The sequence below is a fragment of the Thermobia domestica genome, chromosome 9 (genome assembly GCF_964235325.1).
Source record: "Thermobia domestica chromosome 9, izTheDome1.hap1.1, whole genome shotgun sequence".
NCBI classification, from domain to species: Eukaryota; Metazoa; Arthropoda; class Insecta; order Zygentoma; family Lepismatidae; genus Thermobia; species Thermobia domestica.
Window position 1 is genome coordinate 208,324,230 of NC_137462.1, and position 18,700 is coordinate 208,342,929.

At 35.3% G+C, this 18,700-nt stretch overlaps 1 protein-coding gene across 6 annotated transcripts in view; it reads left to right on the forward strand.

The window, feature by feature from the left end:
• Positions 1 to 18,700, forward strand: part of LOC145660567 (uncharacterized protein CG43867-like) — a 714,987-nt gene that overhangs the window by 610,290 nt on the left and 85,997 nt on the right. For all 6 annotated transcript variants that reach the window (XM_081725794.1, XM_081725789.1, XM_081725790.1 and 3 more), the window contains one exon: positions 5,266 to 5,400. In XM_081725794.1, the coding sequence (XP_081581920.1) occupies positions 5,266 to 5,400 (135 nt within the window). The remainder of the gene's footprint in view (positions 1 to 5,265; positions 5,401 to 18,700) is intronic.

Genomic DNA, 18,700 nt, shown 5'->3' on the forward strand with positions numbered 1-18,700 from the left:
TGAGACCACGATGCCAGAAACTGTGCGATCCTATGAGGAAACTACTTTGTTTCAATGGATTAAAAATCTCTTTGAGAAAGATAACAAAGAAACAAATACATACGATAAAAGAATATTTCTTGGAGTTATATATATATTTGTTATTGAAGAATGAGTTTCGCATCCAGTAAGAGTTGAATTTGATCTTTATTGAATATACCTTGTACGTATATTTGTCTCTGCTTTTCTTACATTTTTCCTATACATAATTCTTTTGCGTGGAAAGAGAAAGGAACTTTTTTAAAAAGCACAGTTGGAAGGAAAATCTAAGAGAACACCTTTTTTAAGGGGAGGGGGGAAAGGAACGCACACAAGTAGCAACAGATTCTTGTGAAACGGAGAAGATGGTTGGTCTACTCTAAATCATGTCACGCAGAAGTATTGTATATTGTAACTGTAAAGGTTAGGTCGACTTTCATCGCTCTACCAAGAAAGAAGAAAAGAAATACCAATCTATTGAACCAAGTAATGGATCTAATCCATTAGGCCCATTGTTGAAATAAAAAAAAATGCGAAGAAACATATATTTTTTTCGTATTGCTGACAGTTCTTTTTTATTTCCTGTTGAAAGTGACATGGTCCTGCTACGAATGAGAGGGACAGAATCTTCGCTATATTGTAGAATTCTTTATTATTATTATTATTATTATTATTATTATTATTATTATTATTATTATTATTATTATTATTATTATTATTATTATTATTATTTAAAATTCTTTCCGTGTATTTTTTAAGTTATAGTACTAGCTGTTCCTCTCAAGTCTTCGCCTCCCTGAACATTATTATAGCTTACGTTGTGTTTTGTCCTATTCTGAAATAATTAAATTTAAACTTATATCTCCAAATTGGGAGGCTCAGTGGTACAGCGCTTACCTCTAATCTGAGTTCGATTTCCCAGCCAAGTAAGTTTGTGATGTTCGTGGATTTTCTTGGGTACTCCCATTTCCTCCCACATTCGCATTCCGCCAATCTTTCTATCATAATTCACTTAGTTAATCATCCGTCTCCCTTAACCAAAAAGGCGAAATGATGGGACGTTACAGTGGCCGCGGTGGTTCAGTGGTAGAGCGTTCACCTCTGGTGCATGGGGTCCTTGGTTCGATCCCAGCTCGCGGCAAGTAGCTTTGTGGTGGACAAACACCGTGTGCGTGGATTTTCTAGGGGTTCTCCCGTTTCCTCCCACTTTCGTCATTCCACCATTTTCATTCATTCCTCATCATCACTGCTTTCTTTAGCCTATCTGGCATATCCGTGGGACGTAAAACTTTATTTCATTTATTTTTTTAAATATTTCATTTCAAATCTGCAAATTGCCTTTACGCTGCCGCCATCTATTGGTTGCAAGTAGGCAGGCTGGCAGTGCAAATAGGGACATCTATTAGAGCAGTTCTAAACTATTAGGAACGTTACACACATACTGAGACGTTCTTGTAGTATAGTAAGGAAACTGAACTTCTGAATATTGTAATGTCTAGCTATGGGGTCCCGGGTTCAATCCCCCCTCCCGCCAAGTGAGCTTTGTAGTGGACAAACAGCGTGTGCGGGGTTTCCTCGGGGTTCTCCCGTTTTCTCCCACTTTCTTCATTCCACCATTTCATTCATTTCTCATCATCGCCATCTCCATTAGCCTAGCTGGCATTATCGTGGGACGTAAAACTCAGAGATTTCCTTTTTTTTTCTACGTTTCTACATATTCACACTTAATCTACACAATACCGTTTATAATTATGACTTGAAATGAGTTAATGTTCGGAAACACTTGAGAATACAACTAATGTCGTGGCGAGTTGTTTCAGGAAAGGGTCTTTTCAAGGATCCCCACAACGTTTTTGAATGAAATGAATAACTTTATATGAGCCAATTAATATTTTCAAAATTCTATTAAATAACGTATAAAGTCTTTTTGTTTGTGTAAAGCACTTGTCTGGTTGCACAGTTCGCAACATCGCAACTATAGGAGAGTCAAATTTCTGCACCAAAAGAGAGGTCGTGAAAACAGAAATCAATTCATTTAAGAGCTATGTAAATATTCTGATTTCGACATGTCTTTAATCTTAAATACTTCGACCATCTTTCTTCTTATATGAGAGCAATTCGATTGGCTTCATTTACGTGAGGAACGAAGTTTCCATAGTTGAGTTGAGTTGACTTTGAGTTTAACGTTCCGTTCAGCAGCGAGGCTGTATAAGACGTGGACCTACTAATTAACGTGGAATCCGAACCTCACGAGGGATTATTCTTCTGTTTAAACTACTACTGTATTATGGGTAATCATACTTTTACGTAAACTATGTAAATTCTTGTACAATTTTTATCTTTCATGCTATTTTTTATAGTAGGTACTATTGCGCACTTCTATTTCTTGTCTCTTCCATATGTAAACTATATGAAGTCAACTTGTATGAGATGTACGAATTCATTACCTACAAATACATACACTAAGCTACTATTATTAGGAAATAATAATCGGGAATGCTAAGGTGTAAATGCGTATTACTTTCGTTTGAAGTTCAATATATTCACTACAGAACTTGTAAATGCAGTATACTCCCTGTAATGGTTTTACCTTATTATAGAATCCAAACTATGATGTACTTTGTCCATGTGATGTAGTTTCTGTAAATATAAACTCCATATCAATCATTTCCAACTGGCCGTTGTATGACGTAGGAGCACGCTTCTACAATCGAGGAACAGGTAGAGATAACAGGTGGAGCAAATGATGAAAAATGACGCGGTAGAGAAATGAAGTAAAACAAGTTTTGACTTCTACGAGCAGGCATGGATCTGTCAGACGCGTATTTGCAAAAACATGGACTACGCCATCGATGTTCCTATTTGCTTACGACAGGTTTCGTATCTGCTCCTTGTTATCTTAGACGAATGAGATAAACAAATGTTGCCATTGTACGAGTAGTCATGGATCTACGATTAACGTAGCTGCAAAATTATCAACTACGATATCAATATTCCTACTTACCTATCACCACTGGTTTTAGCAATGGCAGATTTCCTGTCTGCTTCTTATGTTCTCCGTATGATTTGCTAAGAATGGGAGCAGTAGACTGTGATATCACAGAGCATCCAATTGGAATTAGGAATTAGATTTGTGGGCTTTCGGCATCTATGGCTATGTTAGCCTGTCACGTCCCTCGGCGATCTCACTATCCGAGGAAAGGAAAGAAAGAAGGGATTAGGGAAAGAAGGAAGTGGCCTGGGACTGTATGTTAGGTACCATTCCAGCATTTGACTGGTGTGAATGAGGAAAACCCAGGAATACTCCACTTAGGATGGCTAGCCTGAGAAAGCTCTTACACTTTTTCGACCGAGTGGCCTCTCCGGAAATCGAACGTAGGACCGCTCGCACCAAAGGCGAGAGCGTTTGCGACTACGCTACGCAGCACCACAGCATCCAGTTGGAAATTACTACTCTACGTATTATGCTTATCAGAGAACTTGTCAGTAACTAGGTAACTTACTTAACTATTTTCGTGAAAAATTGCATTTTTTTCACCTTTGCATATTATTTTTCTCTCTTTTTAGAAATGCTGTTATTTTCAATGTAATCTTTAGTATGGACTAGCAGCGTTCACCCCGCTTCGCTGCGGTCACCCCGGAACGCAATAAACTTTGTTACTTAGATAATTTTTACTTTTTCGCTTTCAAGTGATATGATAAAAACCATAGAAGATTGCAGTAAATGTTAACATTATATCGCCTGTCATTTATGTTAACCCGCCCCGCTTCGCTGCGGTCACCCCGGAACGCAATAAACTTTGTTACTTAGATAATTTTTACTTTTTCGCTTTCAATTGATATGATAAAAACCATAGAAGATTGCATTAATGTTAACATTATAGCGCCTGTCATTTATGTTAACCCGCCGAGTCACATGGTCATGCGGGTTGCATATAAATACGTTTATTTTTACCTATGATGAACTAATAACAAAGGATTTGTACGTATGGACACTTGAATGGTCAATTATCTCAAGACACTGGTAATTAAAAATTAAAGTGATATGATAAAAACCATCTAGGGTCCAAATCCTAACAACCCCCCAAAAATGAAAGAAATTGGTTCAGCCGTATTAGCGTGATGAGTTCACAAAGGATTTGTGCGTTCTCTTTTATATATATAGATAGCAGCGTTCACCCCGCTTCGCTGCGGTCACCCCGGAACGCAATAAACTTTGTTACTTAGATAATTTTTACTTTTTCGCTTTCAAGTGATATGATAAAAACCATAGAAGATTGCAGTAAATGTTAACATTATATCGCCTGTCATTTATGTTAACCCGCCCCGCTTCGCTGCGGTCACCCCGGAACGCAATAAACTTTGTTACTTAGATAATTTTTACTTTTTCGCTTTCAATTGATATGATAAAAACCATAGAAGATTGCATTAATGTTAACATTATAGCGCCTGTCATTTATGTTAACCCGCCGAGTCACATGGTCATGCGGGTTGCATATAAATACGTTTATTTTTACCTATGATGAACTAATAACAAAGGATTTGTACGTATGGACACTTGAATGGTCAATTATCTCAAGACACTGGTAATTAAAAATTAAAGTGATATGATAAAAACCATCTAGGGTCCAAATCCTAACAACCCCCCAAAAATGAAAGAAATTGGTTCAGCCGTATTAGCGTGATGAGTTCACAAAGGATTTGTGCGTTCTCTTTTATATATATAGATTATCATTGTTGTGTTGAAGAAAAAGTGTTGAGTCTAGTGGCCGTGACTCCCATGACACAGAGAAATGAGGTAAATATATAAAATCAATGTTGGTTTGAGAATCTTCACTTCTCTACCCTGCGCAAAGAAGATCACTTGTCACTGCTTTCATCGTTAAAATACTTCACAACCGGAGTATTTGTTGAAATTGCATAAATATGAAAAATGAGAAAATACGTAGATTTGAAGCTGAAGAGACGAGAATTCTTTGCATAATAAACGAATGAAGCTTCAGTTGTAAAGCTTACAAATTCTTTTGAGGCTTCTCACTGACACATGCACATATATATTCGTTCTCTGTGACCCATTATTCTGCTGCTCTTTCTCTCACACATGGCTGCGTTCTAAGGCCGCCACTTTAATTAATTTTTTGAGTTTAATTAGAATGTTGTCTTTTAGATGTAAATCCAAAAATATGTTTGTGTAATTCTGTATCTCTTTTTAACTGTGAGTCGTTTCTTCTGTCTCTGTTTTGGTAGCTGGAGGAGCAGAACCAGCACTTACGGGAACAGAACCAAAAATGCAATGAGCAGTTGGAGTTGCTGCGGAACCATCTAGCACAGCTGAGTCAACTGGGAGCCAGCAGACAGACCAAAGACCGAGCCAGCACTGAGGTACACTTTCTATTTTGCTTTCTTTCTTATTGTAACAAGCCTGAGGAAAAGGGCATATGAAAAATTAAGGAGAAATACTTTTTTAAAGTTTTAGAGATTACTTAGCTATATAAAACATTCATGAAATGTAATATAATGAGGTTATGCCCTTATAATGGATTTTATTTTACAATGTTTCATTGTACTTCCTATATATATATATACGATTTATTTATCTATATTCATTTCATAATATTTTTATAAAATCTACTTATTTTCAATTTTACTATAATTTCCTAGCAAGAAAACCCATGCCCACCAAGCCCTATAGAGTATTTTTAGTTTCAAAATGCTTCAAATATGGCTTTAATGTTTCCAGAGTTAACTTTACTTTAAAAAAATGACCGTAATAAATGTGATATTATTTTTAATATTCGTCTGAAAGTGTGCTGATGTTCAATTCTTAATTTTTAATTTAGCTATTTACTCTGGCTTGTAATAAACAACTTAGTTATTATGCGTAATATTATGAAACATTTGGGAACTTTATAATGATTTCTTTTGCATGTTAAGAATTTTTTCTTAGGGTAATATAAATATTTCAAGATACCTTCTAGTTCTTGTTATTACTGTGAACAATTCATTGGCGCATTTACTTCATTATCTCATTGGTTGTTAACAGGTTTTCATTTGTTCTTAGGTTCTGATGAATCAAAGTAATATTTCTTAAAATATTTACAGAAATATATTACGGATAAATTTCCTGTATATCTCACTATAGTTTAATAATGATAGAAATATGTTATAAACTTTTACTTACATTACTAAAGTCATAAGCTGCAATTAATTTCAATGAAGTATTGTTTTTGTTTCATTTCGTTACTTGTTTACAATTTTAAACATTATTTGGTGTAATTCGAAACTGTAATTTTGTTTATATGTTTTGATTGGTAAAGTCATTGATGGAGATTAAATTAGGAACAGAGAAGTTCCTAGATCTAATCTGTTTGTCCTGGTTCATTAATGTCTTATTCAGAAGTGCCAATATCCTGCTTTTCAGTTTAGATAGTTACCATATAAATTTGAATCTACAATGAAATCGCTTCAGGAATACTTTTATTTACCTGGAAATAATACTTGTCTCAACCTGTTTGCTTTATTTTTCGAATCGGAGAGGAAAAGAAGAAAAATAAACATAAAAAAGAATAAATGAAATAAAGATTATAAAGAAACTGGAAAAAACAGAGTGTAAATGACGGATAGCTCAATCTACGAACAGACTGAGAATCAAATGCTGTTTATACCCAAATATTACCAACAGTTGATAAAGAAAAGAAAAAATAAATATCGTCTGTAAAGCAAATACACGTAACTTTTGTAAGCACCATCATCATTCTGTTCGCCTTTCATTAATCATTCCTTCTAAATAGATATTGGAGAGCGACAACGCCTCACTCGATCTTCTCGTGCATTGTTATTTCCATCTTTTATTCCCTCTTCTATTATGAATATTATTTGTTGGTTACTTTCTTCTGACTAAATGTTTAGCCTACCACTGTGTGAGACTCAGATTCGATTCTCGGTAGGAGTTCATATAATTCGTATCTCACTTTACGCTGTTAAGTCTCCATTTCATGTAACCTCGGTGCTGAAAGGAACCTTAAACTGAAAATCAACTGTCATTTGTTGGTTGATATAAAAGTTGTTTATTATTTTGCTATCATTCCATTCCATGCTAATCTTTAGTCCTCTCGTCGAAATTTCTCAGTTAGTCCAGAAGTTTTCTCTTTAAATCTAACACGTCATCATCTCTTTGACTAATCTATATATTACATATATAGATTATATGATAAAATACATATAAAATATATATCATTAATCTATAAAATACATATCATTGATTACTTATCATGATCATCTCTAGTACATAAGCCAAGATCATCTCTAGTGCATATATTGTTCCTGAATTCAAACTGTTTTCACTCAATTTTCTCACTAGACATGTAATCTATGTTCAACATTAGGAGCTGAATTTTTGCTACGTTAATATCTAAGATTACTGTCTCTACAAAGTCTTTTGTTCGTTTATGTTTCGTTTACATTCAGAGCATTAATTCCTTTCCGTTTTTTTTTTTTTTTTCATATTCTCTTAGTTAACTCAATTTGTATATTATCTATAGGCTACCAGTTGTTTTCTCATTCTTCATCTCACTAAGAGCTTTATCAAGCTCGTCCTTTAATATCAGATATCCTTTATTATACTCACTTTGTTTTGTTCTTCAATACATGTTTTGAAAATTATTTCTTACTTTACACTTGTTCGTTGTATCCTCTAACAGCCTTCGCTCGCTTAGTCGGTTTCCCTACGCAACTGATACATCCTTACTAACAGGATGCTTCTTTTTCGCACGAAGAAAATAAGGAATATGTAAAATATGTGAAAGAAATATTAATTTTTTTCTGGTTTCAGAACAATTGTTGTTACAAGCTCGTTTCCACCGGAGTTTAAATGCTCATCCTCGTTTCTCCCTTAGGAGTTACGTTTCATAAAATAAAACTCCATCTTATCGTCAGCATAGGATACATGGACACAAAATCTCTAGTGATCTGGAGGACAGTAAAGAACTTTTAATCCTCTGTTTTTTCCCTTTGGGAGTACAATCTTCCAAATCATGTCTTGTATCCAGATTAGAATACAAGGAAAATATTCCATCAACATTTCAAAGTTGTTGTTCTAACAGTTTTGGAGATCTGAAGAAAGGATAAAAAAAAAAAAAAGAATTTTCTCCTTAGGGGTTACATTTCGTAAAATCTCGTCTTATCTATAGCCTAAAATGCAAGGAAATTATTAGTACAAAATTTCAAAGTTATATGCTTGTTAGTTTCAGAGATCTGGTGATGAGAGAATCGGTGAATTTTCTCGTTTATTCGTATTTCCTTATATGTTACTTCGTTTCTAACTCTTTCTCTCATTTTCCTCAACATTTCTTTTGTAACACACTTCTGTACACTGTTGTCTACACAAACCATACCATTTTCTCAGCAACTTTATGCAAGTATACAGTGAAATTCCCCCACCACCTGTTAGTTCCTATTTGTACTTTTTTCTGTGAATTAAATTTTCTATTGAATATAATTTATTCTCTCTTTCGACTTTACAGCATCCAACTTCTTCTTTTTTTTTTAATCGAAGTTACATTTTTCAATTGGATGTCCATGTCAGTCGGTACGAGATTGTAATTTGAAAACATTTTATGTGTGTAAACTTAGGAAGGGGCCATAGGGTGATTAATATCTCCCTACGAGTGCTTGCTGTATCTATAGTTAATGCTTTGAATAGCAGGAACTTTTTATACTGCACAGCAGTATACTGAATAGCAGGCACAATAATCACTGCATTGTTCACCACAAAAGACCACTATAGTTCTTGCAAAGCTAGATGTCCATGGAACTAACTCGCTAGTTTCGGTAAAGTTAATTACCAAAGACAAGTTTAACTTCATGGAAACTTGCCACATTATCTTTCCAATGCTTCTCTTTGTCACAAAAGAGTGCCTTAATGCAGTTACTAGATACCCTTTAACTCAAAGAATTTGTATTCTCCTACTCCTTTGTGGAATGTTTCGAACTTTCTCAAATAAATATATTGAAAAGATAACTTTGTGTAGAAAGTGAATTTTTGAACGTTTTTAGAGCTTTAAAATTATAAACTGAAAAATCGATCTACTTATAAATAAAGTAGAAAGCATTCCGGCATTAAATATTATGATGTAGTAAATATGAAACGAAATAGGATAAAACAAATATCAACTGGTTAAAAAGTTTGTTTTCTTGTAGAAAGTCGTATGAGTACCTGGACATTACCAGTAAATTCCAAAGCATATGGCTGCTTTTGCAGAAGTATTTCATTTTAAATATTGGTTCATTTTCATGACTCATACCTGCTTCAAATGGACAAGTTCATTTTGTTGGTACCAAGAAAAATGTCAGGTTTAGTATTTCGCTTGGTTTGCACATGAAACTGTTTCTATGTACTGTATAGGGTATATACAAACGACGTGACCCAGAATTATTTATTATATCATTGAACTAACGGCAAATAAAATTAATCGAATATTATATTCAATTGTTCTTCCTCTTTTTCCTATTTCTATACCATTGTTCATTTATTTATTTATATATTTTTGTGAAGCAGTAGTCGAGATTTATGATTACTTCTTAGCCACAGCGTTTGTTGTATACAGCACCAACCAAAGAGCCAGATGATATGTGTACAAGACTGAATGATGGCGCCCTCCACACTGATGCATTTCGGAGGTATTCCATGCTCCCCAAGCAAAAGCGGGATACCTGTTCACTTGAAATTAACATTTCAGAGTTATTTTAACCTAAAAACTAAATTAAAATAATAGCTTAAAATTACATTTTTATAGACTAATATTAATTTTTTTCGCTACACAAGTATAAAATACATACTACTTAATAGTCCTTTCAGCTACCGTTCTCGATGGATGCTCAAATAAAATAAGTGATCTACCGGAAAATCTAACTTATTAGGAACTCGCAGTGAGGCTCATAATATTGTGTTATTAGTACGTCCTACCGTCCGTTACTTTGCACGATAACCATTTAACGGATGCTAATTTTTCATTTTTTTCAATATAATAGCTAGAGTGATTACTTCAGCTGAGTTCGTTAATGGAGTCAGTCCTATAAAGTATTAGTGGATAACGGAGACTTTAACGGTGGTCCATATCCATACATGCAAGCGATTTTTTTTTAATCTGATTTTTGCAATATATAGCTAGAGCAATTACCTTCGACCGAGTTCGTTAATGGAATCAATCCGTTATCATTATAACGGGTAACGGCGTCTTTAACGGTGACTATACATAGCCCATATCCAATGCATGTAAGCGAGTTTTTTTAATTATGTACTTTTGCAATATATGCCTAGAGTGATTATTTAGGCCGAGATCATTAATGCAGGAAATTGTTAACAAACAACTTAGAGTAACAGTGTTTTAGCGGTGGCTATCCATATATTCGCGTGATCCTCTCTGCTGTCTTTACCAGAGATTTACCAGAGTAAGTTGTTAATTTATTAATAAAATTGAAATTTGTTAATAATTTTATTTAAAATGTTTTTTCTATAGTCAAACTTTAAAAAGAAATAGTCGTGCAAGTAGCTCTTTGTATAAGGTTGTCCCAAAAGTTCGTAAACACTTGCTAACAATTGACATTTTATTCACCAAGTATTTACATACCAAACATTATTCCTCAAAATAAAGACCATCATGTTCTAAGACTTTCTGCCATCGAACTGCAAGCATTCGGATCTGGTCAAAGTACCATTCAGCCAGCTTCGAATTAAAGAAATCTTGACACGCTTCCGCGACTTCATCAAACGATTCGAATCTGCGGCCCTTTAGATAGTGTTGCATTGAGCGAAAAAGGCCGTAATCTGATGGACCACAGTCCGGACTGTATGCAGGATGTGGCAAAACTTCAACGCCGTCCAGCTCTGCAAACTTGTCTTTGATCTTCCTGGCGGTGTGTGGCTTTGCATTGTCCTGCTGCATCAACGCGCGCTTTCGGTTGATCAGAGTCAGGTACTTTTGTTCCAACTCGTCGTAGACCCGCTCTAGTTGCTGACAGTAAAGTTCGGCATTGACGGCACGACCATTCGGAACCAACCCAAAATGCACGATTCCTTCAAAGTTCCACCACACGCACAACATGACTTTTTGCCAAAGCGAACTTGTTTTGGAACTGACGGTGTTTCTTGCCCTTTCTTAACCCATCGCGTGTCTCGATTTTGCTGGACCAGATAGATCCATTTCTCGTCCGATGTCACAATACGCTTCCAAAAAGGTTCATCCAATCGATTACTGAGCAATTGACGGCAAATTTCAACTCGTTTGTTGGCTTGTTCTTCGGTGAGTTCGTGCGGATCTTGGCGCGGCTTTTTGTGAACAAAATCAAGTTGCTTTAAGTTTCGGTGAATTGTTGATTTGCCAACTCGAAGCTCAGCAGCCAATTCCCGTGTGGTCGCTGAAGGCGCAATGTCTAACCCGGTTTGCAAGTCTCCATCATTCAACTTTAACGGCCGTCCGAAACGAGGCTTATCTTAAAGACTCATGTTGCCTAACTCGAAACGCTTGTACCACTTTGAGATCGCAGCATATGCAATTGTTCCTTCACCTTCGGCAGCAAAAATCTCTTCTGCGGCTTTTTTGGTTGAGAGTCTTCGCTTCCAGCAGTAGCGAATAAAAACTCGCAGCTCTATTTTATCAATTGCCATCTGGAATACACAAATGAAGAGCATCACTATCACGATATAAACACACAAAACACTTAACAATTGCATAAAATTTCAAGTTTTTGCATGTGTTTACGAACTTTTGGGACAACCTTGTAATACACATTTGTTGAGTTGAGTTCGGGTTTAACGTCCCGTTCAGCAGCGAGACTATATGAGACGTGAACCAAATGATTAACGTGGAATCAGAACCACATGAGCTCCGCCGGGAATTGAACCCGGGTCTCCCACGCCAAAGACGCGTACACTAACCGCTTAGCCTCGAAGGAGCTAGTATTACACATTCGAATAGAAATCTGAATTATATGGTAAGTTTAAGATGTTTTTACAATTTTGCCGTGCCAGAAAGTAAAACTGCCAGTAAATCCTGGTACAACTTTTGTTGTATGTTTTAAAATAACATTGTTATTGTAAAGTAGTCTAAATTAGTGCTGTCGAATTTTTGTGACATTCGCGGTTTTCGGTTTTTCAGAAAACCGGTTTTCGGTTTTTCAGAAAACCGGTTTTCTGAAAACCAAAACCACAAAAGCGGTTTTCAAAACCGAAACCGCAAAACGGTTTTTGAAAACCGAAACCGCAAAAGCGGTTTTCAAAACCGAAACCGCAAGAGCGGTTTTTGAAAACCGAAACCGCAAAAACGGTTTTCGGTTTTTAAAACCGACATTTCGGTTTTATGAAATTTCACTTTTTTCAAAAACCGGTTTTCGGTTTTTTCAAAAACCGTTTTCGACAGCACTAGTCTAAATATACGGGAAACAAATGAAATATGGTTGAAAATAGGATCGTTTCTATGATATTACTCTTTATCTTATTTTAGGGGTAGCAAGAGAATGCATATAGTTATTTCAGTAAGTAGCAGACTAGCGGATAGAGAATAGCTACAAAATTAAGTAAATTTAGAGAATACCATTTGGGTTTCTCTGTAAAATTATATAAAACAATTAACTTCAAAACTTTTTAAAAAATTTCCTCTTTAAATTTTCTCTTTCCTCAAAGTGCGCACATGATCGGTTGCACACGTCGCACACGCCTCACTTCGGCCCTGGTTGTGTAAAACCTATACAGTAATTGATGTACAGTATATGTAGGTATCAGGCAGAAACTCCAGCACATTTTTTTCCAGCGGGGGGGGGGGGGGGGATGGTAGATGAATGCACAATCGAAGTCGTGAATATATACACCTTGATGTCTTTATATGGCACTTCATTTAAAACAATTGAAGCATTCCCGGATAACAGTATATGATATATTTTCGGATCAATTACCATTGATATCAAGTGTTGTACGGAACATGACTGACAAGCTTATTTCTTCATTGCCCAAGTGATGGCACTAGTATGCCGACAAAACTGGTTTCTGCTCGAAATAATGCTACAGATTTTCTCCGTTCTCGAATTCACTTAAATGTGCCATACAGCGTTATTCCGCGGAATGTTTCAATTATCTATGTGCCTTTCTTAACTTCATCAACTACAGTAAATATGTTAAATACTGTAGTGCGATGTATTTCTAAAGAACCGTTTCGAAGATCCAGAGACAGTTCCCTCTTGTCCCTGTGCTGGCGTCCATGGTGTCAGGTGATTTTTATAAGGATCTCTGGAGGGACGTGTAGCTGTCATTTTCTCATTCGATAATAATAAATTAATATATGTTTAATCTCATTGTTGTAAGACCGTTCAATTAATTTTACATTAATATTCTTGTTGTACAACATTTTAAACGAAGTATTCTTTGATAGTTTTTAATAGTCGTTTGTTTAATGGCGGAAAAAATCACTGGCGGTCTGTTTCATTTAATACGTGGAGTTCACGTGCAAGATAAGGGCGGAAACACACTCCACTCTCTTGTGCATAATACATTTTTTTCCTGCTCCCTCCTGTGTTTTTTTTCCTTCTTGGTTCACTGCTGCCATCTGCCAGTAGTGTCTAATAATCATTGCTGGCCATCTGGCGCAGGGGATAGTATATTACGCGAATTGTGGTAACAGGAGACGATATTTTACTCTTTTAGTGATCGTATGCCTCTTCAACATGGCATAAATTTTCTCACGTAAGTATCTTTGTAATACTTTTGATAACGGTTTAAAGAAAGATGTTTTGAAGAATTTTCTCGTAATCAAAACGTGAAATTATCTTTTCTTTACTGTTTATCAACAAGAAAATTAAACTAGTGTTAAAAAAAAATACTAAAAACTGTAAATACTGTCTTTTTAGCACTTCATTCGTTCATTGATGTAATTAGTGATTCACTGTAGCAGTCAATTAGTCTCTTTGTTCTGTTGTCTTTCTCAAAACACCTTATCTCGCACTCACACTAATAACATCTTAGACAAACTATGTAAGGATTATTTTGAAATAATGCTTGCCTACTGAAAGTTGTTAAGTTCCTTTCCTGTTTAGATGTAACTAGCTGAAATGCCCGTTATTCGCACTAGAAGAATAGTTTATGGAAAATATTTGAAAGCAGTGATCGTTTCAGAACATTCCCCCTAGGTAAGGGCGCCCATGTTATGGTTTCCAAGAGGGGGCCAAGTATAAGCGACGTTTCAAATATAGTTTCAAATTTTGCTGTAATTAATGTAAAAATTCTATTGGGTTTTTGATATTCGCAAGTACAATTTCCTCCTGGGGGCGAGCGCCCCACCTTGCCCCCCTGATGGGCGCCCTTGCCCCTAGGGGAAACTTTCAATAAACGGAGGGAGAAAGTAGTAGTGCTTCGACATACTAGTAAACCAAGTTGAACACGTGTTGCCGTTCTAGGGCAAATTCCCACCAGATCAGCCGCTGAAATAATAATCACAGTTTAAAAGTTACATTTGAACCCTCTTTCCCCCTTAGGATGAATATTTGAATGAAAATAAAATTATAAAAACCCAGCTTGACCCTAGTGCTAATTATGTTCAAAAATTCATTGTAAACAATGTAGCCGTTATTCTTTACGAAAATTTCCCTTCGTAGGATATGCATTTCAATCAAAGTGTAATTATAACTACCGAGGTCAACCCAAGTGGTACAACTATGTTGAAAAGTTCATTTTAAACAGTTAGATCGTTTCCTCACTTTCGCCATTATATGAATAGAAAGTGGAAAATTAAAATGTACGAATTACCCTCTTCACACCTGTAGAAGCTGAATTTTCGAAAAACAATGGATCATGTGTCCAACTTTTTAACGAGAAAAATTACCGAGTTTCAGCTTCCTAACTTAAGCAGGGTTGCCATATGACAGTGTTTAAAATAAGGTTATATTTAGATTTCACAAAATTATTTATATTAACTAGCTGAACCTGCGCTCTCTACATAGCGCATCATTCACATGTGAGCATGAATCTCCTTGTCATTCCTCACATTTTCATGTGTTAGGTCTACAGACACAAGAGAAGGACGTTTTGATTTTAAAAAATCGGCAATGGGTATCAAAGGGGAAGTTTTTTCGATTGTTTTTTTTCAATATCTCGCACAGTTTGCAAGATTTGAGCCTACTTCCGGTTGGAGTTTCTAATTCATGTATAATCAGTGTTTTCTTTCTTCTTTCATGCAATATATTATACACAATTAATTATGTCAGTGATATAGTACTATGGTGTTCATTAGGCAAAACACTCCAAACAATAAAGATTCATCTTAGGCTAGAGAAATGGTTATCCTTCGTTTTTCATTATCATTTGGCCATGAAATAAACGCCGGATTGTAGGTATGGGCACGAGCGAGTTTTCATTGAAACTCGACTCGACTCGAAACAAACATCTTTGAGCTCGACTCGAGAATTCGGCTCAAAAAATTTTCTCCAACTCGACTCGAATTTGACTCGAGTTTCGAGTCGAGCCGAGCCCAAACCAGCCAAATGTGTGTAGTTTCAAGTACTTTCTTCATGTATCCTACATAGACAATTATTATCAATGATACTTCTACTACAACTTTATTATTATTATTATTATTATTATTATTATTATTATTATTATTATTATTATTATTATTATTATTATTATTATTATTACCATACTAAAGATTGCGACTAACATATTTCCTGTAGTACTCAGGTCTTTAGTATGACGCTAATCATGCGCCAAAACAACTCTGCACAAGGCCCATTAAGTTTTGTTTCCTCACGCGTACAGTTGGCTGTGTAGTATTTTCTTCAAAATTGAACATCGCAACAATATTTACATTTATTTACAGCTGTATCTCTCAAAAAGAGGACATTTCTTTATTTTCGTAAAAATTAGTGGGGCCGTTTTTAGGACCCGAAAGAAAGGACACATCCGGGTAAAAAGGGCGTCTGGTAACTAAACTTGACTTGTAGGGCTTATGTGATACTCTATTTTTGGCATACATCAAACCCCTTCTCCCCTCTTAAGATACGATTTTTAATCGAAGCGATGTGGTAGGATGTCTTTATTTATTTTTAAAATCCATTCTTACTAAAGTCATGTAAGTCCTAACAGGTACTGAAATCGAGCTCATAGCTTTTTTTTGGGGAGGGGGGAATCTGTATAGTAATTAAATGCACTCACAATGAATCCAAATATTTATTGTAGACTAATATTTTTATAATCATATAGGCACGTTTGTAATCACATTTAAATGCACTGTAAATACAATTACCATCATAGTAAACCAAATATAAACACATTCACATATCGTGTAAATCTTAAGCTTTCCCAGTCTGTTAAATGTAGTTTTTTTTTATATAGGTAATGTATATGCAATACCATGGACAAATATGTTAAACTACTAAAGTAACAATGGTGGCCGAAGATAGTAATACAGTAATCAAGCAAACAGCATACACTAATACGAAATTCTCAGCAATTTCCGTATTTATTTTACTCCAGGTAAAATACAATACTATGCAATTAATTATAACACTATATAATTAATTGTAACACTTAACTACTAATCATCAGTAAGAATTTCACTTTCTTACAGTTCCGATACTCTATTAGGTCGATGTGATTTATATTGACTTTGAAAAGGCTTTTGATAAAACGGTTTAAAGAAAGATGTTTTGAAGAATTTTCTCGTAATCAAAACGTGAAATTATTTTTTCTTTACTGTTTATCAACAAGAAAATTAAACTAGTGTTAAAAAAATACTAAAAACTGTAAATACTGTCTTTTTAGCACTTCATTCGTTCATTGATGTAATTAGTGATTCACTGTAGCAGTCAATTAGTCTCTTTGTTCTGTTGTCTTTCTCAAAACACCTTATCTCGCACTCACACTAATAACATCTTAGACAAACTATGTAAGGATTATTTTGAAATAATGCTTGCCTACTGAAAGTTGTTAAGTTCCTTTCCTGTTTAGATGTAACTAGCTGAAATGCCCGTTATTCGTACTAGAAGAATAGTTTATGGAAAATATTTGAAAGCAGTGATCGTTTCAGAACATTCCCCCTAGGTAAGGGCGCCCATGTTGTGGTTTCCAAGGGGGGGGCAAGTATAAGCGACGTTTCAAATATAGTTTCAAATTTTGCTGTAACTAATGAAAAATTCTATTGGGTTTTTGATATTCGCAAGTACAATTTCCTCCTGGGGGCGAGCGCCCCACCTTGCCCCCCTGATGGGCGCCCTTGCCCCTAGGGGAAACTTTCAATAAACGGAGGGAGAAAGTAGTAGTGCTTCGACATACTAGTAAACCAAGTTGAACACGTGTTGCCGTTCTAGGGCAAATTCCCACCAGATCAGCCGCTGAAATAATAATCACAGTTTAAAAGTTACATTTGAACCCTCTTTCCCCCTTAGGATGAATATTTGAATGAAAATAAAATTATAAAAACCCAGCTTGACCCTAGTGCTAATTATGTTCAAAAATTCATTGTAAACAATGTAGCCGTTATTCTTTACGAAAATTTCCCTTCGTAGGATATGCATTTCAATCAAAGTGTAATTATAACTACCGAGGTCAACCCAAGTGGTACAACTATGTTGAAAAGTTCATTTTAAACAGTTAGATCGTTTCCTCACTTTCGCCATTATATGAATAGAAAGTGGAAAATTAAAATGTACGAATTACCCTCTTCACACCTGTAGAAGCTGAATTTTCGAAAAACAATGGATCATGTGTCCAACTTTTTAACGAGAAAAATTACCGAGTTTCAGCTTCCTAACTTAAGCAGGGTTGCCATATGACAGTGTTTAAAATAAGGTTATATTTAGATTTCACAAAATTATTTATATTAACTAGCTGAACCTGCGCTCTCTACATAGCGCATCATTCACATGTGAGCATGAATCTCCTTGTCATTCCTCACATTTTCATGTGTTAGGTCTACAGACACAAGAGAAGGACGTTTTGATTTTAAAAAATCGGCAATGGGTATCAAAGGGGAAGTTTTTTCGATTGTTTTTTTTCAATATCTCGCACAGTTTGCAAGATTTGAGCCTACTTCCGGTTGGAGTTTCTAATTCATGTATAATCAGTGTTTTCTTTCTTCTTTCATGCAATATATTATACACAATTAATTATGTCAGTGATATAGTACTATGGTGTTCATTAGGCAAAACACTCCAAACAATAAAGATTCATCTTAGGCTGGAGAAATGGTTATCCTTCGTTTTTCATTATCATTTGGCCATGAAATAAACGCCGGATTGTAGGTATGGGCACGAGCGAGTTTTCATTGAAACTCGACTCGACTCGAAACAAACATCTTTGAGCTCGACTCGAGAATTCGGCTCAAAAAATTTTCTCCAACTCGACTCGAATTTGACTCGAGTTTCGAGTCGAGCCGAGCCCAAACCAGCCAAATGTGTGTAGTTTCAAGTACTTTCTTCATGTATCCTACATAGACAATTATTATCAATGATACTTCTACTACAACTTTATTATTATTATTATTATTATTATTATTATTATTATTATTATTATTATTATTATTATTATTATTATTATTATTATTATTATTATTACCATACTAAAGATTGCGACTAACATATTTCCTGTAGTACTCAGGTCTTTAGTATGACGCTAATCATGCGCCAAAACAACTCTGCACAA